Below are 27,509 nucleotides of genomic sequence, written 5' to 3'. Positions count from 1 at the left end.
ATCGTTGGGAATCGGGGCTCTCAAAGTTATGCTTCTAACACATGGTTCCATTACCATGTGGTTTCATCACCACGTTTTTGAATAGTAAAACAAACCATGGAATGTATGTTGCCATTTATGAACACTAGGTCTGTCTTTACCACCGAGTGGAATAATAAATATTAAGAAATGAATACCTGGAATACTTGCGGGAGAAATTGGGCCAGATCGTGACTGGTTGCTTCCCACGGGAGAGCCGACAGGAGAAGGCGACGGGCCCCCGGGGATGCTGGAGAGATGGGGGGATGCGTGTGGAGAGAAAGGCGACTGAGCAGGGTTGCTCTGATCCCCTTGGCTGCTCGTGGATCCAGACGCACTGACTGCTGAGCTCAGAGTGGCTTCCGTTCCCGTGGGGAGGTCATCAATGGAGCCAGACAGGTCCTGAGAAAGAAACACCAATAGGTTTATAAAGTAACACTCTTGGATCCATGCCTGATCAAAAAAGTATTTCAAAATTGCAACAATGCCCCTTTCGGAGACAAAGTTTTTCTAGATAATACCCAAAATTCAGAGCATGGCCACTCGTTCTTAGAAGACTTTCAGGAGGTCTCTCATGAGTTGAACCCTAAGATCTGGCCCAGCCCTAAAGAGTGAAGAAAGCTGTACACCTCTCTTCCATAAAACCACCTGACAGCTTTCCTTTAAGCTGCCAGCACTTGTCCCCCAAACCTGTTCCAAGAGTTACAGGAAACAGCACTTCTGATGGTGACTTTACCATCTGAAAGAAATGATGATTTCCATAAACTGAAAACTATAGCTCCGGATCCTTCTATTTGGAGTCAACGTTGAAGGACTATGTGAATTTCAAACGATTACGTTCTAATGGAACAGCAGAATTTTAATCAAACCTTGTGGTAAGAAATGCTTACATCTTAAGTAACTGTAAGTGCCATTATGATAAAATAGTTATGTGTATACTTTTGTAGGATCCTGTGAAAATAAATCCCTTTGAGGTTATGTTGGCAGAAATGGGTCCTCATGTTATACCTTACTTTTTATAACAACTTTAAGCTAAACAAACAATTTTTTTTTTAATAAACTTTTAACGTTTATTTATTTTTGAGACAGACAGAGACAGAGCATGAACGGGGGAGGGGCAGAGAGAGAGGGAGACACAGAATCCGAAGCAGGCTCCAGGCTCTGAGCTGTCAGCACAGAGCCCGACGCGGGGCTCGAACTCACGGACCGTGAGATCGTGACCTGAGCCGAAGTCGGCCGCCTAACCGACTGAGCCACCCAGGCGCCCCAAAACAAACAATTTTTAATGCCAACTCTGATTTGTTCCTAACACCCTGTAAGGCAGTTATTAACATCACCATTTGACAGACACAGAAACTGCAGCTCAGTTAGTTACTGTCGAAGGACAGAACCATCCACTCAAGAGGATGAAGAGAGTTGAGAGAGGAGTCTTCTGCAACCTGGTCAGAATGAAAGGAAGAGACTGGAGTTCGGCCTTCCTCACTGCTGTGGTGCCAGGGTCCAGAATGGGTCACCCACCAGCAGGCACTCCCAGGTCGCTAAGAGTCTGGAGATCCAGGTGGGGCCCAGAGCTAGAGCTGGCTGAGTTCTAAAGGCTGGGCTGCAGTATAAAATTATTTGCCTTGATGATCTAGGACTAAATGCTGCAGAATGGGATCAGAAATGCCAGGTTCTGTTATTGTCTACAGCGTATATTTAATTTTAATTTATACCCTCTACTCATTCAGCTTATCTCACTGCTTACTACTAGTGGGACTTCTAAAACTAGGGCTCTGAAAACTGGGTGGAGGTAGACTGAATCTAGACCAAGAAATACCAAAGGGACCAGGTAAAGCATAGCTGGTTATGGGTCTTCAGGGTACCCCCAAATGTCACAAAGCAAACTCAGGATGAGGATCCCAGTCTCCTGGAAAGTTTCTCTGTTAACCATTGTTAAATCATATAACAAGCTTCTCTTTCTTAACAGCGAAAGTGCCAACAATTAAAAAATAACATTCTCAAATAGCTACAAAAACCTCACAAAAATGAATGGTACAGAAAAACAAAAATTTCTTATGCTAAGGAGAGTAACATCTAAGAATCGCATCTAGGTTTAGAGTAACAAACATAATAACAAATATAACAGTATCAGGGTAGATTGAACATTATCACCACTGGAGAAAGTATCATCGAATCTCCAAAATAAAATGAGGAAAACTGAATCGTATTTTCAAAATTCAGAGGATAAAATCTATAAACGTTTCTACTCAGGGCCCACAAGTTGCATGATTTTGCACATATTCAGCTGGTAAAACACTGTATTTAACTGGATTACCGGGTTCAACAACAGTTCCATGCAGACTTTCGGAACTGAGCACAACTTTTGCGAAGCAGGGTCAGAAAGAGAGAAAGGTTATTAAGCAAGGGACACGCTGTATACAACGTAGAAAGTATTCACCCTTCAGAAATCAAGGCACTTCTCTGACTCTCTAGAAACAAGACCGAAATTAGAAGTGTACTTGTGCACTCATGTCGATCTGCTGAGAGAGCAAACAGGGCCAGTTCCAGCCGTCCCTCCCCCCACCCCCGGCTCTCTGCGGACTCCTCATGGCACAGGCTCACAGCGAGGATGGGTGCGGGGGGTGGAAGAGGGGTTGGGGTTTAAGAACTTGCTCCCAACGCAGCCCCCTCCTGACCGGATGTAACCAATTCACAGAACTGCAAAGGGACACACGGGCGGGGCTCGTCAAAGCAGGTGTTGTCAGCTCTGGCCTGGGCGCTCCAGCTGGACGCTGCCCGTTTTTGCTCTGCCCGCGAACCAAATGTTGTTAAATGACTGAGAGGAAAAAAAAAAAGTCAAGCGTAATACTATGTGATACGTGAAAAATACTTGAAATTCGAATTTCAGTATCTGTTAACGTTTTATCGAACGCTGTCACCGCCATCCCTCTAGGTACCGACCACGGCCACTTCGGGGCTAGGATGGAGACTCTGATGGAGACCCCGTGGCCTGCAAAGCCCAAAATATCTACTGTCGGGCCCTTCCAGAAAAAGTCTGCTAACCCCTGACTCAGAGCTGAAGTATTTCTAGTACGGGGTCTACTGCCTTTGCCTCTTCCTTGGGGGAAATGAGAGAGCGCCAGGCCTCAGTCGAACCACGTGGTGACACCCTGTATGTCAGGAATCCTAGGAGCTTCGCCAAGAACAGGGACCGACTCCACATCTACATCCACCCGGAAAATACTGAATGGGAGCCAGACAGAGCCGCGTTCTCTTTGTAGGAGTGGAGGAAGCTGGGAAGCCCCCGTGACGATGGCTGGCGGGCTCTGTGTGCACGCACTCTCTAACACCTAACAAGTATCCATCGTCAATAAACAAGGGGTCCGTCGGGCAAGAAACAGTCGGGGAGGGGGGAGAAGTGGGCTTTTCATGCTTCGTTGCAGGAAAAACAAATTTTTAATAGATAACTAGAGATAAAACTATTATCTTTTACTATACTACTTATGGGTTTAAACATAGAAAAGGCTTTGACATAGATTCAATTTTTTTTTAACCATCATCATCTGAAGTTAAATACTCTTATGCAAATCTTTCTTCATAAGAAACCCAAACAAACAAATTGTTACTTGGAAATCTGTAACATTCTCTGCGCGACCTGTAAATTCCTTCCCTGTCCTCCCTTAAAATTCCAAGTTACGGCCGAACAGGTGACACGGATGGGTGTTAAGAAAGCTTCATTCAAGCTGCAGAAGCATGAAAAACATTTCTGTTATCCAACAAGCTGATCAAGGAAATACCAAGAGAAAAATATAAAAACGGTGGCTTTCTTAGTGTTCAACATATCATCAGAATTTCAGTGCTGACTAGACCTCAGTGCAACAGAAGAGTAATAAAAAGATATAATTTCTATATTACTATTATACATACACGTAACTTTTATATGTAAATTATAGAGAAATATTCCCGCCCTGCAGACACTCAGGGTATCCATATGTATAGCTATCTTAAAACATGTTAATAAAAGAAGTTCAACAGTGGTTTAAACATTCAGCCTAGTTAACAAAGAAGCTCTGTAACTAATACTCCTCTAGAGGACAATTTAGTCAGCAGGGCACCAACTCTATTCTTCTTTTATAAGTACTATCAGATCTATGATGCCTGTAAAGAACAGAGAGACCTTACTGCATCTCATTCGGACCAAGGCACCTTCAAGCTACAGTGCTTCCATTTATCTTGCTGGAAGGCTGGCAGGTAAGGTAATTGCAGAGAGGACTCTTTTAAGGGGCTAGAGTCCCCCTGCCCCACAGCATTCCCTTTGCATCTTTGCTGTGTGGAGCGATGGGTGAAGCAATGACTGCATGGCTCATACACAGTAAATTCGGTATTCTGCCAGGACAAGCAGAGTTGGCAAAATCTAGCTCTCGAGTTGGATTTTCAGAATGTGACATCACTCAGAATACTGAATACTTTCCAGCACCCCCAAAATAATGTAACCTTTGCCGCCAATGGTTAAATTATTTTTTGAAAAGCAGTGCCTTAGAAAAGAAAAGCTCGTTTTACTTTAAAATTTAATTTAAATGGAAGTTCCCTGCAAAGGCTTTCCCTCCGTAACCATCGTCTCTCCGCCCATGTAAAATTTTCATTCTGATCCGAGCGACAGGTACAGGAGATTTCACTGCACGGAGCAGGAAGTGCCACCGGGGAGCAATAACAATGCTAGCAGACTCTGACAAGAGAAACACTTAGGACTTAACACAGAGCGCAGATATGTCCCTGATTCAATACGATGGGACAGGGTGGGGAAGGGCAGTGACAGAGGGGTGTGTATGGGAACATGCCACGAAGGAGGAGCATAGGAAGAATTTTTAGACATCTACACATACACGTAACAGACATACAAATTCTCTCATGTCTGCATATTATAGATGATCCTCCCTACTTTTAATTTACTGGGGGGCTGCCTACTTTTAATTTACTTCTTTTAAGACCACCTCCTTGCAATTTCCAGAGAGAAAATGCAAAACAAGAAACAGACTTGGTTTCAAATACATAAACAGTGTGCTGGAGTTGAAAGCATTACTGATGACATTGCTACAGAAGAATGTCAGCTGACTCCAGGGCACTTCAGTAATTCCTGAGGAATAGACAGGATTTCTCTTTTCCTCCCACTGGGATGTTCTCAGGTGGAAGTCACTGCTCCTGCTCTTGGACATATTTTCCGTGTAGAAGATACGAAGCCTGGAAATCATGCTGACAGTTGGAGTCGGCCATTCCCAATCCCATGCCAGAACCAAAGACTAATGGCCACAGTCTTCTTTTAAAGAAGGTAAGTGAGAAAACCAGTCTTAATCCAAAACCGACACCTATCTTCACGACCGCATCCGCCATGCACTGGTCCCACTTCCTGCCGAGCTCGGAGTCCGACATGTTCCCCACCCCTAGCTCCCTAAAAATATTTTTCATTTATTATGACTTACTACATCCAGGGGCATCTTTGGTTTTGATGGTATTCAATGTATCTAGTAAGTTAGCTTCCTAAAGGATAAATTCAGGTAATGCTGGGGACATCTTACCGTCTCTTCCAAGACCTGGGAATAAGTTAGAAAATCTTACTCCCTTGTTTAATTAAATAAGTGGGTTTTTACAAAAGCAAATCGACTCCAACATACTCTAAGCTGTGGCCCTCAATACAATTAGTTGATAGTATTAGATCAGTCTCTGATAGAGAACTGCAGAACAGACACACATTTGGTCTTCTCTTGCTCAGAAGTGCCCCAAGAGAGCACGAGGATAAACACTGAATTAGAAACAGAGAAGATATTTCAATCAATGAGACTAGTTCAGGTCTCTTGTTTAAGGATTTTAATAGGATACAGTTAATGATTTCTCACTGTGACTTCCCATGGGTTTGACGCACAGGTTAAAATGCCAGTTCAATGGTCTTTTTAAAAAGTCTCTCCATTATCTTCAAAAGCAGGAATAGTGTCTCTTCTCCTTTTTAGAATTTTTAAGTATAAAATTCAGACACGCATTTTTTCTTTTTCTCTAACTGGACCCTAACTTTCTTTTTTTTTTTTTTTTTTAATTTTTTTTAATGTTTTTATTTATTTTTGAGACAGAGAGAGGCAGAGCATGAGCAGGGGAGGGGCAGAGAGAGAGGGAGACACAGAATCCGAAGCAGGCTTCAGGCTCTGCACTGTCAGCACAGAGCCCGACGCGGGGCTTGAACTCACGGACTATGAGATCATGACCTGAGCCGAAGCCGGATGCTTAACCGACTGAGCCACCCAGGCGCCCCAGGACCCTAACTTTCTTAAGAGCAGTGACTCCTTGTGCCAAGTGTGGTGCTAAAGAGAGGAAGGGTTTGACTGGTCACTGGTGACTGTCGCTGAATTTATATGCTCTATGGTAAAATACAGCTGCAAAGACCATATAGAGTAAGCCAGCACATGCAAATCTTTCTAAATATTTACCATAAATGCTCTAGTGAAAACTACTGACTTCGCTATTAAGATTTAGCAATGAATTCTCAGCCCTCTGTTTCCAATTAACATCCCTGAGGCTAACCACCCCCAGCCTCATCAGATGCTTAGCTCTTTAGAAACTGATACTTCGCACACTGTAAAATCACTTCGTACCTTCCAACCTTATTTTAGAAGTATCATTTTGGACATGTGATACAAACACACCTTGAAACTGATATTAGAATTGAGTCAATAATTTGACTGCCATATATACACAAAGGAAAAACCTCACGGTGACTCTGTTTAATCTCTATGATATTGGTAGGTTTCTTCTCCATGCAGCCCACCCAAGTCCCTGTTGTTTTCGTTTGTCTAGACAGCAAATGAGTTAAAAGCTTAGGCTTCCTGTCTAAACGAGTAAAAAAATGCAAAGGCACAGTAAGACAGAATCCGTGAAAAAAAAATCCTCCAAAGCACTAATTTTTAGGCTCTAAAAGCATCTTCTTTCCAAGTTATATATATCACTTTCTATTTAAACATGTCCAAATAATAAATATTTATCTCTTCATTATATGTGACAATATATATAACATGTAGCCTTAAGATGTATGAGGCCAACTGGAAAAAAAAGTTTGATGTTAATTTAAACATAGTCACAAGCGCCACAAATGACAAACCCTTAGCCAAAGCCAAGGATAAATGCAAAGAAAATTCATGAGTCAAAATTCATTGTAATGAGAACCACTTTCTTTTTCTTTTTCTTTTTCTCCAGCCAAGATTCCATTATGGGTAACTCTCATTTCAAAGGGACATTTGTAGGATAATCAATTAAACCGATACTTTATAGAAGCAGGATTCAGAGTCACGCACACTATCATAAGCAAAAATTGTTAAAATGGTTGTATTTCCGTTGATTTTGAAAAATCAGCACCTAAAATAGAAGCCGGCCTCAAAGGTCCTTGGGTTAGAACTCCTGATACGAAATGTGCTGTGTTCTAAATTTAGACGTGGTAAACAATATAAGTATGAAATATGCATCATGTAAGGGAATTTTTTTCCATTGCACGAGCCTCAGGGGGATCCTAAATTATTCTCAGTTTTTGAACTCTGCCCAGGGAGATTCTCTGTTCTTCCACTATTAACAACAGTCTCAAGATGTCATGTAGGGTAGGAAGAACAACAAACAGACCCTTTACAACAGTATGGGCAGTCCTGAACTTAAAAATTATTCGGTAAGAAAATTTACTTACAGTTTTTTGTGTTTTTTTTTTTTACATTGTATGGAATTTGGGATTAACTTTCACTTGGAAATAACATTACCCTACTTGGTTACACTCCTAGGACTGTGCTCACAAATGATAATGATAATGAACATAATAATGATGATTTTTTAGCAACAACTCTTACCACCATTGATTCAGCACCTTCTATGTACCAGAGACATTGTGTATATTTTCTTATATGACGAAACTATAGCATCTTATTAGCTCCAATCTATTGTTCCTACCCAAATGTTTCTTAACTGATTTCATTGTCCAACATAGCCAAGAGCCTCCGGACCCTTCCTAACCTCGAGTCGAAGCCCAAGCCAGTGCTGAAGACTTTATTCAAAAAGACTCATGTGTGAACAGTTGCTGGTCCGTTATTATTCTAAGAGCAACGGCATCTTAAAGAATGCACTTATCGGGGGCGCCTGGGTGGCTCAGTCGGTTGAGCGTCCGACTTCGGCTCAGGTCATGATCTCGCAGTCCGTGACTTCGAGCCCCGCATCAGGCTCTGTGCTGACCGCTCAGAGCCTGGAGCCTGTTTCAGATTCTGTGTCTCCCTCTCTCTCTGACCCTCCCCCGTTCATGCTCTGTCTCTGTCTCAAAAATAAATAAAAATGTTAAAAAAAATTAAAAAGAATGCACTTATTAATAGAAATGACAGACCACCTGTGAGGTTACAACTACATAATAAAGTGAGAACAATGAATAATTTGGGGAGAGGTCTCTGTACTGCGTGTCAACCCTCAGGCAGGCATGCCCTCTCTAAGGTTTGCAGGTGAAGCTGTGGGCGGGGGAGAGAGGTGATGGAAAAGGAGGTGGAAAGACATGTGAATGACATTTTATATTTAAGTTGGCCTGCACTGTTGATCCTTGCACACTCAAATGCCCACTTTCGCAGAGTGTCAATGAAGAGAGACAAACAGCTAGCCAGATAAATTCTTAAGGAAGAAATTCTGTGATGGAGGGGCGGATTCGTAAGTGGTGTGGAAGACACAACAGTGCATCCTCAGCCGGTGCACGCAGGCCCGGGGGCTGCGGTCTGCGGTAGGTCCACACCAGGAGCCAAGGCGTGCCCCCTGGACGAGTGGTGTGCAGGAGCCTGGAGGCAGACAGAACAATGTGGAAAGGCAAGAGCTGTGGGCCGGATGCCTCTTCCAGGAGCGGTGAGGGGAAGCTCACTGGGAAGCCAGGAAAGAGACTGGGCGAGAGGGGTGGGCGCGGCCGTGAACCACCTCTCTCTGCCCACAGCAGGCCGCGTGGGCTTCCATTCTCAGGAGCCAGGGAGCCGACGGACGGCTCCGAGATGCTTCTAATGTCACCAGAGAAGGAAAAGGAATGCAGAGGAATGCCGAGAAAGAAATGTTAAACGCTTTAAAGGAAAACAATCATGTTTTCAAGTGTTTAGGAACGAAGAATGCCTTAAGAACACGGTTACAATTATAGGTAACGCTTCAGAATAAATCTGTAAAACATTTTATAAAGAGCTATGTATTTTAGCGTTACATAAAATTGAACACACAAAGGAACAACAGCAAGGACCTCACTAACTACAGTCCAGGTTAAACGGTGACATGTTTTCTGGACTGCAGCCACCCTGCTCATTTCAGGTATATGTAAGAATCACTGAATGGGTAGGTGAGCTGAAATATATACACCTCACCCTTAAAATAGCACAGCAGTGAATAAAAACTAATTATGAGGAACACTTGGCTTTAACGGATTATGTTCTTTATATACCCCACCCCCAAACCGTTGGTGACGACTCCTGAGACGCGCAGTTATAAAGGGGGAAGGATCAGCTTGTTACACGCAGGAAGAGGGATATGGGTTTATGGGCTTGTGTTTTACAAATATCAACGTCAGGTATGAAACTCTAAGGTATGAATGACCCATGTGCTTTGAAAGCAAATTGACAAACTAACAAGATCTGTAAATATGTAAGATTTAGAGTTTTTCTACTGATACCAGTTTTTATTGCTGAAAGCGTGTCATAAATCTTTATAACAGAAAAGCAATCAACACCACCTTTTTGCGTCTCTCGTGGTGAAAAACTACTGTTTATCTTAGAAGTGTAATGCTTAGCACGTAGAAATTCTGAAAATAAAACTTAAAAACAAAAAGGCATGAACCCTCAGGAGACATTTATTTCTTCAGCATACAGCAATGAAATACTTTAAAACAGTAAGACCTAGAGGAACCGCAAATAAATTAGCAACTTAAAAAAAAAAAAACCAGAAACACACAAATTGTACTGAGTCTACATGGAATAGAGGGAAGTTTTACTTCTACAACAGTACTAAAACTTAGTTATTTTGACATTTCCCTATTCACATGAACCATATGAACATACATGCTTGTTCTAATCCTTCACTGGATTTTTAAAAAATTTTTATTTTGAAATGACTTTAGACTTATACAAAGCGGCAAAGAGTACTTAGTGAGTGTTCTCACGCACCCTTCACCCAGGCTCCCTCAAGTTAACGTTTTATGTAACCGTGGCACATTTATCCTTCAATTTGTGTTTGGTGTTTTCCCGGGACTACGCTGAGGTTACAGATTTGGGGAAAGAATAGCACAGACGTGGAGGGTCCTTTACAAGGCATCGTATCGGGGTGTGATAGAAACACGGCTTAGGAGAGATGATGGTACTGTCATCACGTGGTTAAGGTGGTGTCTCCCAGGTTTCTCCACGGTCAAGTGACTTTTTCCCTTTCTGTATCCCATTCATGAGAAGGGGGTCACTAAGTCCAGCCCACACCCAAAGGAGGGAAATTATGCTCCACTTCCTGGATGAGCATCAAAGAATTTGTGGGTGTAGGTTAAAAGCAAACAGAGTAAGTAAATATTTGGGGGGGATATATTTGAAGCAATGCAAGTATACGGTTTCTCCTTTAGTTTTGCCCACAATTTTAGTTGGCATTTATCAGTGGGCCTTGCCTGCAGCACAACTCTGGTGCCCTAATGTTGCTTTTCTATTTCCTTTGTTCCTTCTACATTTATTATTTGGAATTCTTATGTAAGGAAAGGCTGCCCTGTCTCCATTAATTTTTACATGGTCAAGAAGTTAATTCTCTTATGTGTCTTTTGGTGTAGCCAAAGTTCCTTTATAAGATGATCGGTTGATACTCTTAACAACAATAAATGAAGTAATACTTCCAACAGAAGTTTCATAATTTAAGAACACTGGAGAGAGAAAATATGCACTTTATGCTTTTCCAGACATGGCTAGTGGGAGTGTAAATTAGTATGATCACTTTGGGCAAAAATCTGTAATCACACTGTAAAGCTGAAGGTGCGTTTTATCTTACGACCCAGGAAGTCCATGCCTAAGTGTGCTCTCTGGCACAGGTACATAAGGAGACACATCCAGGCGCCGAAAAACTGTTTCAGGACCCTAACAACAAAAGTTGGAGACAGTCTAATTTTCCAGCAATATAAAATAGAGATGTATTCAGAAAATGGGACACTCTACAGCGGTGAAACTGAATGAGCTACAGTTAAAAATATTCGTATGACTCTCACAAAACAATGTCGATAGAAAACAACCCCCAAACCCAAAGCAGTGAGACATCATCAATATAGGAGAGGAGGCAACAGAGAAGTGACCCATCAGCACTGTAGTGGAAGTGCACAAAGTCCGGGACAGCAGTGCAATGCGCAGACCGGAGGAGCCCATGAGAACTGGCCATTGGCACTGCTGGGTCAGCAGGGAAACGGGGAGAGAAAAGAGACAGGGAAGAATCATGTCATGGTCCTCCCTCCCCTCACGACAGCCGACACGCGACACCACGGGTGGCACCTAAAGCCTGAGCAGCCTGGTCTAGCCTGAAACGAACCTCCGCACGGCTCTCGCGGGGGGAAGCCCTACTTCCCTCCAAGAGCCATCCGCTCACATCTCGGTGAGCCGCTCTGTGCCACCGACGCCAGAACGTGCGAGCTGCACAGCGGCTTCCCCGGTGATGCCAAGCCGCGTCTGTCTACCACACCGGCTTCTGAGGCTGGGTTTTAATCAGAGGTCAGCATGTTCCACGGTGGAAGCTCTAGGAGTGAGACCACATAGATTCACACCCTGGCTTTGCCGCTTATTACGTGACCGGGCGACATATTTAACCTTTCTGCGCTTTGCCTCGCTCATCTGGAAACTGGGGGGAAATGTCAGTACCTGCCGAAGACAGTTGCTGTGAGAATTAAATGGGAAATAGTAAGTTGAAAGGATGGGTGCGGTACAATCTGAGTTGGGTGTGAGCTGTAATGATCGTGAACCAGAGGGACAGGCCGTGGGATAGAGAGCCCGAGCTGCGTGTAAGGGGCAAGTGCGAGGGAGCAGGGAGGTGGCGGGGAAGGGCTGAAAGGGCAAAGAAGAGGAGGGAGGGCAGTCGTCCCCCACTTTCCCGATCGCAGTGGGTAGTGACAAGGGCCCTGCAGGTCCTACAACCACATCCACTAAGAGGTGGGAACTGGGTTTGAAAACAAACCCAAACAGGAGCAGCCAAAAGAGAAGGGAAATTCTGCACAGAGGAGGTAGTCCTTTCATTCTGCAGGTGGCCCTGCTGGGTCACTCATTCATAAGCGCTTTAATGAGTAGGACAGGGCACTCTCTTTACCACGCTTCTGTCAATAACAAGATGTTAGCATGGAGAGACCGCCGTGCCGCAGTAGAAAAGCGCTGGATGTAAGAGGCTTCTGAAGCTGGGTGGCGTGAAGGATGGGTTGTGGGCAAGGCGACCTAATCCTCTGTTTACCTGTAAAGTGGGGATCATCATGTTTATTTTGCCAATGGATCAATGTAACGAACAGAGCAAACGAGAAGGAACTGTGAAGGGCATCATGTTCAAAAGAGAAGATGATTTCCTGGTACTAAGTTATGTATTAGACACAGCACTCAAATTACTCATGTTCTGAAGGAGAAGTTAAAAACAGAATTAACGTGGGGCTCGGTGGCTCGGTTGGCTAAGAATCGGACTTCGGCTCAGGTCATGATCTCACGGTTCGTGAGTTTGGGCCCTGCGTCGGGCTCTGTGCTGACAGCTCGGAGCCTGGAGCCTGCTTCAGATTCTGTGTCTCCCTCTCTCTCTCCGCCCCTACCCCACTCAGTCTCTCTCTCAAAAATAAACATTAAACAAATTTTTTTAAAAATAGAATTAACGATGCAATAAATACTAAGGCCACAGCAGCTTAAATTCCAATTTCTTTCTTTGAATGACTATCTCCTCTTCTAACAATAATCAAAAATATCTACAAACAAGTTATTTCATTTCTTCAGTATTTAAAGACAGATTAAAATTATCTCATTAAAAATAGAAAGAAATAGTTTAATGGCTTCAATATAAAAGAAAGCTGAAATTTTTATATTTTCACAGAAATTATTTTTAAGACTTCTGAGTTCTTTAGGAAAAAAGTGGAGAATCCAGAAAATTTTTTACATGATTAGCCTGACTACATTACAGATGGAAATGTTTTGTGAAGACTATTTTTATATTTTAAAATGAAATATGACACATTCAGTACATCCCCCAAAAGTCAAACTTAAAAACATGAGTTTTTCTTATTTTACGTTATCTAAGATTCACTTAGATAAGAGGTTTCCAAAATGAGTCATTTTCTGTCTACGTAGGGGGCAGCCAGTCACTTAACACCTCAAGGGCTAGCACTCAAGTGCAATTTTACATAGTAATTTTTCCTAAGAGCATATAACCATTTTATAACTAAAAAAAAACTCCTTCTCAAGAAGAGGTGGTCATAAACCTGTTCAGGGTTTCAGACAGAAACCTGTAAATACCAATAATGATGAGGGTGATGAGGGTTATTACAATGATAATAGTAATAATAATAATATCATCATCAGTAAGGGCCCAAATTAGGTCTGGAAGGCTAGCATGTTTCACACTCAAACACACTACCTGTCAACAGAGCCACTGATGTGCCGTGCAATGGTGTTACTGAGCCTCACACTTACAAGTGATTACCTTGTCATCTGGAACACATTTCAGGGCCCACTAGGAGAATGAAGAGTTTCTCTGATGGGCACTGTAGTCCGCTATAAGCAGTCTCAAAGACAACATAAACAAATTCAGATATAGGATTCTGAATGGTGAAAGGATAAAATTCACACTCCCTTTGCCTTCTAAAACCTCTGAACAGAGAAGGGACCTCAGTAAGCAGACTCGCAAGCCTATCACATTGCCTAATTCTTCTTTTATCCCAGTAAATTATAAGTTTTGAAATAAAATTGGACTTAAAACTCCAGTCATCAATCTGTAAATCCCTAGCAAGGGTCAGAAAGTCTTCTTCTGCATCATATTCCTCTCCTCTAATGAAACTTGCTTTTTAAAAGCATCCATTAGATGTTAGCTGTTTTTTTTTTTTTTTTTTTTTTTTTTTTTTTAAACCTTTGTATTGTAGCAAACAGTGATCTTTTCGGATGCAGGCCATGGTGGTTACAAAGAATCTGGGCTCTAGAACCACACAGCTGACCCCAACCCAGCTCCTCTTTTGCAAATTCCAAGGACGTGGGCAATGACAGAGCCCCACAAGCCTCCACCCCTCATCTGTACTTAGTAGGGGACAGTAAAAGTAATGACCTCACAGTATTGATGAGAGAGTTAAATGAGTTGCTGTACATAAAGTACCACAGCACCAAGCATGGCACCAGGTAAAGTGCTCACTAAATATTTACTGGAACATGGGTTTACAGTAATAATGGAGAGGTAAAAATCACGAATTCTGGAGTAAGAGCAGTTTGAAATCAAGGCCGGGATCTGTAATTTCTTCACCCAATCTTGGGCAAGTTACTGAACCTCACTGAGCCTCAGATTCACCATCCAAAAAATAGGGAAACTATCACTTATGCTATATAGTGAGGATTAGATATAATTATGAACAAGAACTATTAAGCATGTGCTCAATAAACAGTTGCTTTGTATATAAATGCCTACATACACATATAAACATACACGCATTTCAGACACACGGTTTGTTTGTTAACACTCTTTGTAATCGAAATTACATTTTGAATACAGCATAAAGAATTTGCAAATGACTTCTAGAATATCATCTCACTTATAAAATAGGATGAGTAAATAGTGGCATGAATGCATCCTTCCATTCTCTAACAAATATTTACCAGATAATTATGTGTCAGGCAAATAGTTATGTTAACAATCAATATTCTATTAAGTAAATAGCTTTTGGCACTTTAAAATGCAGTGTTACCAATGACAAACACTGCACAACAAAGAGGGAATGGAAAAGGTAATCAGCCCCAGCCGTAAAAAGCCTCGGTTCAAATCTTCCTTCTATCACTTCCTAGTGGTATAAACCAGGCCAGTGAATTAACATCTCTGCGCTACAGTTTCTTCACCTATAAAGTGGATCTCTGTCCAAAAGATGTGGAGAGAATTTAGCTTAACAGAGAATCTATTTAATAAATATTAGCCACCACGATCTTTATTATAACACACAGTGTAGAAATACATTTAAAACAAAGAATAACAACAAAGATAGAAAGCTAGATGTTAAAGTGGCAAAAAAGTGAGAAGCCACCTAAATGTCAACTTAGTAGTGGGTTATTTAAATATACAATAATTATTTGGGGCACCTGGGTGGCTCAGTTGGTTGAGGGTCTGACTCTTGATTTTGGCTCAGGTCATGATCCCGGGGTTGTGACATCGAACCCTGCATCCAGCTCTGTGCGGGGCATGGAGCCGACGTATGATGCCTTGTCCCTGTGTCCCTGTCTGTCTGTCTCTCTCTCTCTCTTTCCCCTCTGCCTCTGCTCCCCACCGTGTGTGTGTTCTCTCTTTCAAATGTAAAAATATGTAATATTTATTCAAAATATACATTAAAAATGTAATTTTTATTGAAAAGCTTGAGTGAAAATCAGGTTAACAGCAGAAAACATGACCTAGTTGATGTAAAATATATAAAATATTATATGAATATATATGCATTTATACATACATATAAAATATACCTGTGCCTTTTTTAACGCCTAAGAGGTATTAAAATGTTAACAGTGGTTATTTTAAGGGATTAGATTTGAGAGAATTTTTTATTTCTTCTTTGTACTTGAGCAGGCATAATTTTACTTTTTTTTAAAGTTTATTTTTGACAGAGAGAGAGAGTACACACGTGAGCACATGAGGGGGGGAGGGGCAGAGAGAAAAGGAGAGAGAATCCCAAGCAGGCTCCATGCTGTCCTGCAGAGCCAGATGCGGGGCTTGAACTCAAGAACCATGAGATCATGACCTGAGCTGAAACCAAGACTCAGGCACTTAACTGACTGAGACACCCAGGTGTCCTCAGATAGCATTTTAATAAGTGCTGGAGCTTCTTTGCAAAAGTAACAAAACAAAAGGCGACCCTGGAGATTTGAACAGTCTTTAACACATAGCCATAGCACAATTTCACGAACAGAGTATTAATTTGTACCCACTCTAAGGCAAACGACAAATGACTTTAAAAAATATCCGTTAAGGGGTGCCTGGGTGGCTCAGTTGGTTAAAGGTCCGACTTCGGCTGAGGTCATGATCTCACGGTTCGTGGGTTCAAGCCCCATGTCGGACTCTGTGCTGACAGCTCGCGGAGCCTGGAGCCTGCTTCAGCTTCTGTGTCTCCCTCTCTCTCTGCCCCTCCCCCATTTGTGCTCTCTCACTCTCTTTCTCAAAAATAAACATGAAAAAAGAATTTTTGAAAAAAAAAAGCCCATTCAAAAAATGGGTAGCAGTTGAATCATAGTAGCATGAAATCATATTAGTATTTTCAGAATAGATGTGAAAACAATGCAAACGTATACGGTAAGAAAATAAAAGACAAAGACGGACAAATAAGTTATGCTCGATATGCATAGTTTTCACATTTTACCAGGCTTCGATTTTTTTTAAGTTTAATTATTTATTTTGAGAAAGAGAGCATGTGCGCAAGGCAGGGGGAGGGGCAGAGAGAGAGAGAGAGAGAGAGAGAGAGAGAGAGAATCCCAAGTAGCACAGAGAAAGCGTGGGGTCTTATGTGGGGCTCCATCTCACGAACCGTGAGATCATGACCTGACCCAAAATCAAGAGTCAGACGGCTTAAGCGACTGAGCCCCCCACGCACCTCCAGGCTAAGATTTTTAATACAATTTTCCTCACGGTTTCCATTAGCAAGTCTGTTTGTACATGAGTAAGATGGCTGAGGAAAACTAAAAATCAGATAAGAGGTAAGTAGAATGAAGCAAAACTCTCCATACTGATTTCAATAGCGTGGCCTGGCCTAACAACCCACTCCCTCAAAGGGATCAACACAGCAAATGCAGACACTGGTACTTCTAGTTAAATGGGTCCTCCACAGCTTATTGCCCCCAAAAGTGCCATCTTGAACCTGCAGATTCTCGGAAGAAATAGAAGTCATGTGTCTATCAATACTTTAAATAGAATATGAATAGCTATTTTGTCATTGTTGGCAACACCGAAGAAAACAGGGCCAATTATTAGAAATACTGAATAATACTGCTTCAGGTTTTGTGTATCTCCTATGGTCTAAATAACTCCATACAGAAAACTCCTGTCAAGGATCTCATTTTAAGAGGTACAAGTTCAACATTATCGATTTTCTTTACTTGCAAAGAAAATTACAATTTTTAACACAATTCTCTCTGTGAATTGATGCTTTTAAATTTCCTATTTCACTTGGAAATTGTAGAAGAAAGCAAACAAGCTGGAATAAACAGGTTCTTAAAGTACCCAAAAGGAGTAGAAATAATAAGCAGAGTATTATAAAATCATAACCTGAGGTATATTTGTTCTACTGAGTTCACTTTAACTCTGAGAGCGAGTAACCACATGAGATTGGTAGGAGCGCCATAACAGTCCGTCAGTGTGGAGCATGTGATGTGACGTCCCATGATTTGTCCTTGTACAGAACAGACCTGTCTCTTCTTGCCTTCCAGGACCCTGTCCTCTTCCGAATTTTCCTTAGCACTTAAGCAGGTATGACATTGTATTACAGAAAAAGGGGATTTGGGCTCTGAGAATAAAAGCAATATATATATATATATATATATATATATATATATATATATACACACACACATATATATATATATATGCATGCATATATATATTTTCTTTTTAAAGCCGTGTATATAAAAACTGGTGAAGACTACTGATGAATTAAATAAAAGAGGAATGAAGGAAAATGCACAACTCCAACAAGCCCAGCAATCTGTTATGAGCTGAGTGAGTGCCAGTTTGTGGGCCTCGGGGCTCGGTAGGATTTCTCTGTATAGTGCCAAACTCCAACAATATTGTTATGGTTAGAGAGGAATTTCTCACAAGAGCTAACAAAGGCAGAAGGTCATAAATAAACCCAGCAGGACTGCCTTGTCAGTTCTCATTATTAGCGCTGCAGGCACTTGCTTTTCTGTGGGCTTCTTACAGGTTCATTTAAGTGTAAGAGTTCTTCCTTGAAAATTCACAAACTCATAAATAAAATGGTTCTTAATCTAGCAAAGAAAAATAACTGAGAAGTAAGTAAGAAAATCCGCAAGCAGGTAAATAAATAAAGGACCGAGTCACGGTGAACGGCAGAGCTCAGCCTGCATTTCCGAGAGCTGGGGTACCTCGACTCCTGGCCTCAGCACCCCAGCAGTGACCGACAGGATGCTCTGCGTTCCCACCACAAAAACAGTCTGCAGGATGCTATCTGGGCAGGAAATGAAGCTCAGCCCCTAAACTGATGCTGACATGTGTTATAAACTGAGGAAAGCACAGCTGTGTGATCATTACTGCAATTATGAAGTGACATTTAGTGTTAACTTTATTTTGCTGAAGTTTGTACCTAGTAACAAAAAAAGGAGGGGCGAGTCTATTAATGATAGGAAGGGATGCTGATTTTTTGCAATTAAAAAAAAACAAAACAAAACAGGAGCGTACTGCTTGGTCTTTAAAGAGGTAGACGTTACCTTTTACACGAACCAAACCTACGTCTTTGAGCTCTCAGCAATTCCTCGTGACAGAATAGGAGATTTAGTTCTGTAATATTTAAAAACTAAGATGCAATCATCAATTCTTTCCCAATTTTTGTCCTTGTAATCCAAGAAGATCAGAGAACAACAAACTTCCAATTATCCCAACACAGATAATAATTCAAAGGAGAAATGAGCTGATAAATTTGATTCCATTTACTAATAACTCAACACGAAAATATCTTCTTCCTCAACAAGAAAAATATATTTTATAGTGTCATCTACTTTCTATTAAAAAAGAGAGACAAAATTAGTAATACAGCTCATTATTCTTAAAAACAGACGAGAAACCGTTTCATCAGAAAACAAAACAAAATAAAAATCCTCAGTAGCACTACACAGAGCTAACCGAATTCTAACATTTTGCCATACTTCCTTCCAGTCTTTCCTATCGAGTACAGCAAGTTAAGCTTGATATGCACGCAGTAACAACTGAGGTACCTACTGACCTACTTGGCATCCTCTGTCAAGAAAGTGAACATTTTGTCTCACAGATGATTCTCAGTTTTATAATTTGTGCGTCTTTTTAACGTAAGTGTAAAGTTGAAAAATTAACCTGAGGGTTCCACATCATCTCCTTTAAGAGAACGATTAAAGTCAGCAAGAGAACAATGTTGCTCTCATAGGCCAGGATGCTGGAATACCGTTTTGTGTGGTTACTTGGTCACGGAAGCTGGGCTATTAAGTGCTGATGGGTTACAAAGAAAGGTATGTTTGCAGAATTACTTTTCACTGGCTTGCATCCTCTCATTACACACCACTCACGATTATGAGTGTCAAGCTGATGTTGAATTCTTCCCAGAGAAAATTCTCCATGTTTGCTTTAGATACTGGCAATTGGTCTATATGCTCAGCATTCAAACAGGATTGCCCTTGAATAACCTAACATTACTGGTACAAGGAACATGACTAAAGGCTGAAAAGAAGGGAGTCTTAATGTCCAAGAATGGTAAGAGACCCAGACAGGCCTCCTTTTACATTGCTGGGGAAAAGTAGGTTTTTCGAGAGAACATATCTGAAACGGTAAGTAAGTGCATGGACTGTAGCCTATACAAGAAATCCATGGAGTTAAATCTCCATGCAGTTAAATATGCAAACGCCATATCACAGTTTTTTGGCTAGCAGCTTTATAATTAGGCAGTCCAAGGTTGACAATGTTAGGCCATAAATATCCTCAGGAACTTACTACTGAATATTCTGTCAACAGAAATAATTAATGAACACAAGGTTCCTAAACCTGATATACGTAGATCATGAGTAACATATCAAAAATAAAATGTTTAGACTATTTTTAGTCTCCGACAGCAAATCCACGCTAGCAGTAACCAAACTATACTTCATCAATTCTTAGAGTTGTTTAGCAGATGTTAATGGGGCTCACACACAGTATTTCAGGTAGAAACATGCTAGAAGTATTAAAACACAGGGAGAGCAATAAAATAAGTCATTGAGATGTAATGTACAACACGGTGACTACATTATATACTATGGTCAATAGTGCTGTACTATATATTTCAAAGTTGCTAAGAGAGTAAATCTAAAGTTTTTGGTACAAGAAATATAATTTTGTAACAATGTACACTGATGGATATTAGATTTATTGTGATCATTTCAAAATATGTAAAAATATTGAATTATTATGCTATATACCTGAAACGAATATGTTATAAATCAATTATATCTAAATATGGCCGTATTTTTGTTTATGTATGTATGTGTATACACGTGTGTGTGTGTGTGTGTGTGTGTGTGTGTGTGTGTGTGTGTGTGTAACAACATGGGGAAAGTAAAGTTTGACTCCCTCGGAAGAGAAGCACTTAGGGGAACTGTTAGGAATCATACAGAGTTTTCAGAACTAAAACAAAAGCCACATAAACACTTACTCCAGTCCTTTGTTTTTAGAATGTGAAACTGAGGTCCAAAGAGAGGCTAAGTTATTTACATCAAAACTATGCCCAGGTTCTACAGACAAAGACTACATTAGCATGCAGTTTTCTAGGTATGTTTATCAACGACATTACCACTGATATTGACAGGCTAGCCCAAGAAGCTGAAAGGACAGAGAGAGAATGAGTAAATGAGAGAGAGAAAGAGAAGAGGGAGGAAGAAGGGGAGCGGAAGGGAGGTGGGAGGAAGAGAGGGAGAGGAAGAGGTGGGGAGTAGAAGCGGGGGTGGGGGGTGGGGGTGGGTGGGTGGTGGTGGTGGGGAGAGGGACAGAGAGGGAATGTGCGCATGCTTGTGCACTGGTCACGAGAGCACCCTGTACCTACTTAAGCACATTTTCTAACAGTTACTATTTCACACTGTAGGTACATGACTCTCTCAAAGTCTCATTTCATTTAGTAAATAAGAATATGACTTTGTAAGGGATAAAAGGAAGAACACTCAAAAACCACGTGGCTGAGACGTCCCAGTTTGTGTAATAGCAGGATACAGCTGAACAGATCTTTTGGTGATTTAAAGCAGACCTTTTATTTTCTAATTTCTAGCCTTTGCTGTGTCTCACACAATGTGTTCTCTAGTTCTATTTCCTGAACTTATAAACGTGTTCACGCCATCTCCTCGTGGGTGAGTCACAACAGCTGTCATGCACAGGCCCATAAACAAGAGACCCTAACGTGGCACACCAGAGGACAGCCGACTCCCACAGCCACAGACGGAATCCACATCCGCTTACCTTGTGACCCGATCTGGGCAGAACGCCCACCTCCAACACAGCAAAGGAATTCATGATTAGATTCAGAGGGAATCCAAACAGCAAACAAGGTAAATGTATTTTACCACTTAAACTGATAAAGCGTCGGATTTTTTCATTCTGTCTGATGACGACCCACAGGAGTCACAAGAGGGAAATATAAGAGAAGCAAATTGTGAAGACAGACTGTTTTGTGAAATCATAACCCATGAAATATACCATCTGTGACCTAGCCCAGTTCTCAACCTGCAATGGCTCCCTCGTGCAATCTGGTATGATAAATAGTTTATTTCATAGAGTTCTGAGTTCTGAAGTATCTGTAATTGTTTTAGGTCTTAAACATATGGGATACAGCCCAACCTGAATTTAAATTCCGGTGAACAGAGGAATTAACTGTACCTATGGAAGAGCTGGTCGTGTGGAATACACAATGGTGCAGGGCAGGACACAAAGCCAGGAAGGAAAAGCTTCGGAATAAGGAGAGACAAAGCAAATGGGAGACAGTATAAGACAAGACAGAAGAATATGAGCGCCATATAATATGCACAAGTTAAAACGGTTTCTGATGAATGAAAGGATCAATGACTGCACGTGGGAAATGCAGCAAGGAAAGTAGACAGAACTTTTGGCAGATGTGACAAGTATCATTAAAGATTTTAACCTTTCACTCCTAAGCTAAATAGTGTGGAGAATTCTACACCTGTATTTAGGCCAGCAAGCACCTTTGTAAGAAGCAGAAGAAAAGTGGCCTTCTGGGTAGACACAGCCCCACAGAACCACGGTGCTTTTCTGTAGAAAACTGCACCCTTTCTTGGCTAAGGGCACCTTGCGCAGAGTTTCAACCCCATCTGTTCCTGCCAGCAGGGAGTATGAGCTGCACGGTCATAGTGACCCCCTCCTGGCGCCACGGAGGGCCACTATTTACCTAGGAAATGGGGAGCTGGTGACAGCCAGGATTAGAAGCGTGGCCTTTGTGGTCTGAACTTCGTTCACTCCTTTCTTCTGCTAATTACTAGCCGCTCAGCCTTAGACACATAACTTAAGACTCTCTGGGGCCTGAATTTCTCCACTGACAAACTGGTACAGGTATTGTTAAACTGATGTTTATTTTGATATAGAAGAAAGCCCTGGGAATAGTGCTTGGCAAATAGTGAGAGGATACCAGATGACAGCTACTATTATTTTATCTTTTTACTCAAATGATTTTGTCATTTACTCCTGACAGCAGTCTTATTAGGTAGGGTCAACCAACCACATTTTATAAATAAAAAGTATAGGAAAAAGGTTCAGAGGGTGAGGTGGGCAGGCTGATTGATGCCAGTGGTACTCGGAATTTAAAGCCTGGTATATCCACTACTCTGATCCACGTTTTTTCTCCTCCTTGTTTCTATTCCCATGCCAAACAAAGGAAAAGGCAAGAAAAAAGCCAGAGTAAAAGAAATAACGGTACTCTCTCAGTATTTCCAGAAGGTTCACTCTTTTTCTGGAATGAAAATCATTTAACAATCCAAGTGAATCCTCTTCCTCTCCTCGCAAAAAAATTCTTAGTTTGGCTTTGATGAAAACTGAAAATCTTCCCCACTGCAATTAGCTTCCACATCTTCCTCTGGAACAGAAAGTAGCAAAACACCACCACCACCACCAGTGTTCCGACAAGAGTACTAAATGTGATCTATTCTTTGGACAAAAACATAATCCTGATTCCAGATATAAGGTACCTGTTAAAGACCATGATAACATCATGCAAGCAGCATAGTGTTTTGGCCCAAAAATGTCACTAGAATTAAGAATTCCCTCATTTAAATATCTAATGGAAGATATTTTAAAACTACCATGCATTGGGGCGCCTGGGTGGCTCAGTCAGTTAAGTATCTGACTCCTGATTTTGGCTCAGGTCACGAACTCACAGTTCATGAGATGGAGCCCCGAGTCAGGCTCTGTGCTGACAGCATGGACCCTAATTGGGATTCTCTCTCTCCCTCTCTCTGACCCTCGCCTGCTCGTGCATGCACACACATACTCTCTCTCTCTCAAAATAAATAAATTAATTAATTAAAAAAAAAAAACTAACATGCATTATTTGTCAGGACAAATTTAAAATTTTGAGATTACATACCTTCCTCAGAAAATAGTAATTAGGGGCACCTGGGTGGCTCAGTCGGTTGAGTGCCTGACTTTGGCTTAGGTCATGATCCCAGGGTTCGTGAGTTTGAGCCCTGCATCAGGCTCACTGCTGTCAGCTTGGAGCCAAAGCTCTCTGCCCCTCGCTCTCTGCCCCTCCCCCGCTTGTGTTCTCTTTCTCTCTCTCAAACATAAATCAATCTTAAAAAAAAAAAAAGTAATTATATAAGAAGCACTACTATAAACACAACAGAAAAGAACTGAACTCTAACTTCATTTCTGTAAGTCTTAAAAGGTAACTTCTGAGTAACTGATTCCCAATGCAAAGGAAAAGAACACTCTCTTCTGTGACATTCCTCATTTCTAAAGTTTCTTTTAACAGCTACATAGCGGTGAAAATTGAAGCTGATATAAACTCCTCGAATAAGGTTTGTGTTTTCTCTGCACAAAACTTTTTAACATTTTTAAGAAGATGGTTTCCTGCAGAAAGCCCAAATAAAGAATGGCTTACTGGTAGTACCTACTGACTCTGACATATCACTGACTTTTACTCAGGACAGTGGTTCCCCTTGGTGGGGGCTGAGGAGTGGATGGAGTAATGATGCAAAGACGGCGTGAGAAGGCTTCCAAGGTCCAGGTAGTGCTTTCTGAACTGGGAATTGATGACACAGGTGCCCTTGCCGGAGGAAATGTACTAAGCGGCACACTTACAATTCACGCACTTCCCTTATACTTACGGGACACTTCCACAACACTTATATTGAAGGAAACTGACTTCTACACAATAACTCCACAGTCATTTGTCACGACATGAGAGAAAAAAGGAAATGAAGGAAAACAAACCAGACATCTCTGGGATCCTTACAGCCTTCTGTCATCCTGAGAGATTAGCACTAACACGTGCTCCACTCTTCCTTCAGTAGTCTCCCTGAATATATGACCTGCTTTCAGAAAAGCAAGAGTCCAATTGAAACGGAAGTTCCTATGGGTAGGTAATGGTTTGACCCCTGATCCCGCTACCACAATTGTTCCAATTCTCTAATGATTTCCCTGCAGGGTTCATTTACCAGTTCTGGGTCAAAGACCAACATGCCCGTGAAGCCAAGGGTCGACAAAAGCAGTGCTTGATGTATTTGAAAATAACTGTACCATAAAGGCACATTTCATCAATTAGAGATGGTTTCGGAATTAAAATAAAAGGAAGCATAAACCACAAGACTGTCATCATTCATTCTGACAAAGTCACAGGCGGACACATACAGAATGATCTACCCCGACCAGAGTACAGAACCAATAATATCCAAAGCCCAAGTAGTACTGGTTTTAGGTACTAATAAGTGGGACAACTTTATTATCTTTAGTCGTATTGTACTGGAGAGCATTTTCCATTTGTCTCATAGATTCACCTTTAAGTTGTCATTAACCTGAATTTCTTTTAACTTCTATTCCTCAGGACTTTGAATACCATGGTTATGATGGGTTAGATGGGGACTCAGAGAGGTGAACCTTCCCCGAATAGGAGAACCTGATGCTCTAGTGATCTTTGTGCTGAAGCACGACTTTACTCCTCTCACATTTGTAACTAAAACTACTTGCAAATAATGACATCTTTCTTAGTTTAAACAAAATGCCGCAGTAGAATATAGATTCAAGTTGGTGCGCAAGCTCTATGTGAACTTGAAGGTGGAGTCATTTGTTTAGAATTAAATTCAGTTTCTTAACAAAAGAACAAAAGATATGTAATTCCCTCTACTGTTTATTTGCACAGAAAAGGAGTGGAGAAGACACCAAAAGAAAAAAAAAGGGAAGAGAGGGAGGGAAAGGGAGAGCTCAGGGTGGAAGAGGGGAGGGGAGAGCAGAAAGACAGAGCTGCTGTGAAAGATGAGGCCTTACAGGCGGGAGGCGGGATGTGGGATTCGGTGATGCCGGTTATGCCCCGGTTATGCCGGGTCCCCCCTCCACATGGCCTTTCACTCAGACTTCATAGTTAGGAGGCGGAGGCAGCGGGACTCTTCAGGCAAACAGCATCTGAGGAAGCATTTGGAAGCCTTTTCTGTGAATCCAGCCAGCAATGTACATTTCCCACTTGACTAAACTCTGGATTGGGTTACAAGTACTCATGAATGAGAAGGTCTGGAAGAATGAAAATTAAAACAAATAAAAGTCTTCCCTGTGAGCAATGCTGTATTCAAAACACAAAAGAAATGCTACGAAGAAAGCGTCCACGTCATTAGAAAAACAGAAGATAGCTTCTCAATGTTTGCTTTTGCTCCCTGGTATTACACATGGACACAGCTAAGCGAGCTTTCTGGAGAAATGGGCTCTAGATTCTCACCGTTTACAAATTCATGGAAAACAATTACTACTGCCCAGTAGGTGTATGTAAAATTACCTTAAAGAGCACGGTCGACTCCTAGGCTAGCAATGCCTCTCTATAATCAGACCAGTTGTACTGATCTATCGCCAGAACAATTCACTCAAACGAGGGGCTGATCGGCGTTAGAAGTAAAGAAAAAGAATCACAGAGGTTCTACAAGACAAAACTAACAATGGCAGAAGGAAAAAATGAACATCTCAGGTGACGGCATAACGCTAACGCCTGGAAAAACCAGCATGGGACGCGGGCTGTGGAAACGAAGGGGTCTGGCTATCCCAGCCCAAGACTGCGAAACCTTCAAATCATTGAACTATCCCACATATGCCATACTCACAAAGCGACCTGTTCCTGGGTTGGTCTGCCACCAGGAAGACCACTGCCTTGTCAATCAGGGTGGTCAGGGGCGCCTGGGTGGCGCAGTCGGTTAAGCATCCGACTTCAGCCAGGTCACGATCTCGCGGTCCGTGAGTTTGAGCCCCGCGTCGGGCTCTGGGCTGATGGCTCAGAGCCTGGAGCCTGTTTCCGATTCTGTGTCTCCCTCTCTCTCTGCCCCTCCCCCGTTCATGCTCTGTCTCTCTCTGTCCCAAAAATAAATTAAAAAAAAGTTGAAAAAAAAAAATTAAATCAGGGTGGTCAGTGAGTCTTTTCCACAGAGACGGTCCATCCATCTCTTGGTATCTTCCTGGCAAAATTGCTGTCCGAAACTCACAGAATAGAGACTCAAGCCCTGGACAAGTATAGTCACCCTGTGGTGAATCAGGAAGAACTAAAATTCCCCTTCGTGGTATGTAGGCCATTTGTAAGTTCTTCTTCTTTTTTTTTTTTTTTTAATGTTTATTTTTGAGAGAAAGAGAGAGTGCCAGTGGGGGAGGGGCAGAGAGAGAGGGAGGCAGAGGATCGAAAGCGGGCTCTGTGCTGACAGCAGTGAGCCTCACAGGGGGCTTGAACTCATGAGCCACGAGATCATGACCTGAGCCGAAGTCGGACGCTCAACTGACTGAGCCCCCCTGGCGTCCCAGCCACTGGGAAGTTCTATAAGGAAGAGATTATTAGGTCTCCCCACTGGCATTAATTTCATACATAAACAACCATTATAAACACAACTGGGAACTCTGGCTTATTAGAGGTACATTTACTAAGAGTTTTACAGTTTATACACATTTTGTTAAGTCACTAATTTCTCGTAAATTAGTATACTGTTCTATCATAGACTCAATTCTCACAGCAGTGCAGAATTAAACTCACTTTGTCCAGACAGATCACTAATAAAATAGCACAACCATCTAAAAAAAATCTCTCACAGGGAACAAAATGGCCCCGATGAGAAGTATCTTGGCAGGGTGGAAAAAGCACTGACTTTTTGTTACTGGCCACATGTCCTCTAGTATCAGCTACCTGACCTCTGAGCCTGTCCCTGCGTTTGCAAAAGGGAATTATACCACCTGCCTCTTAACGTAATGTTGTTTTAAAAGACAAAGCACAGGAGAAATACTTGGCTAAGTAGATCCCATTCTCCATCCTTACCCAATATTCCATTCTGGAACTGAAGAGATGATTGAGGGCTCATTCCTGGACTGGGCGATCT

General features: G+C 41.8%; 1 protein-coding gene and 1 pseudogene across 11 annotated transcripts in view; both read right to left on the bottom strand.

The window, feature by feature from the left end:
* The window catches only part of ARID1B (AT-rich interaction domain 1B), a 450,301-nt gene that overhangs the window by 129,282 nt on the left and 293,510 nt on the right, over positions 1-27,509 (bottom strand). For all 11 annotated transcript variants that reach the window (XM_086708220.1, XM_086708218.1, XM_086708223.1 and 8 more), the window contains one exon: positions 177-420. In XM_086708220.1, the coding sequence (XP_086564346.1) occupies positions 177-420 (244 nt within the window). The remainder of the gene's footprint in view (positions 1-176; positions 421-27,509) is intronic.
* On the bottom strand, positions 4,952-5,473 carry LOC112862938 (MICOS complex subunit MIC10 pseudogene; annotated as a pseudogene).

This window comes from Puma concolor, chromosome B2, assembly GCF_028749965.1.
Source record: "Puma concolor isolate L17-30 chromosome B2, mPumCon1.1.hap2, whole genome shotgun sequence".
Taxonomy (NCBI): domain Eukaryota; kingdom Metazoa; phylum Chordata; class Mammalia; order Carnivora; family Felidae; genus Puma; species Puma concolor.
Note: the sequence above shows the minus strand (reverse complement) of the source record. Positions and strands in the feature narration are given on the sequence as shown.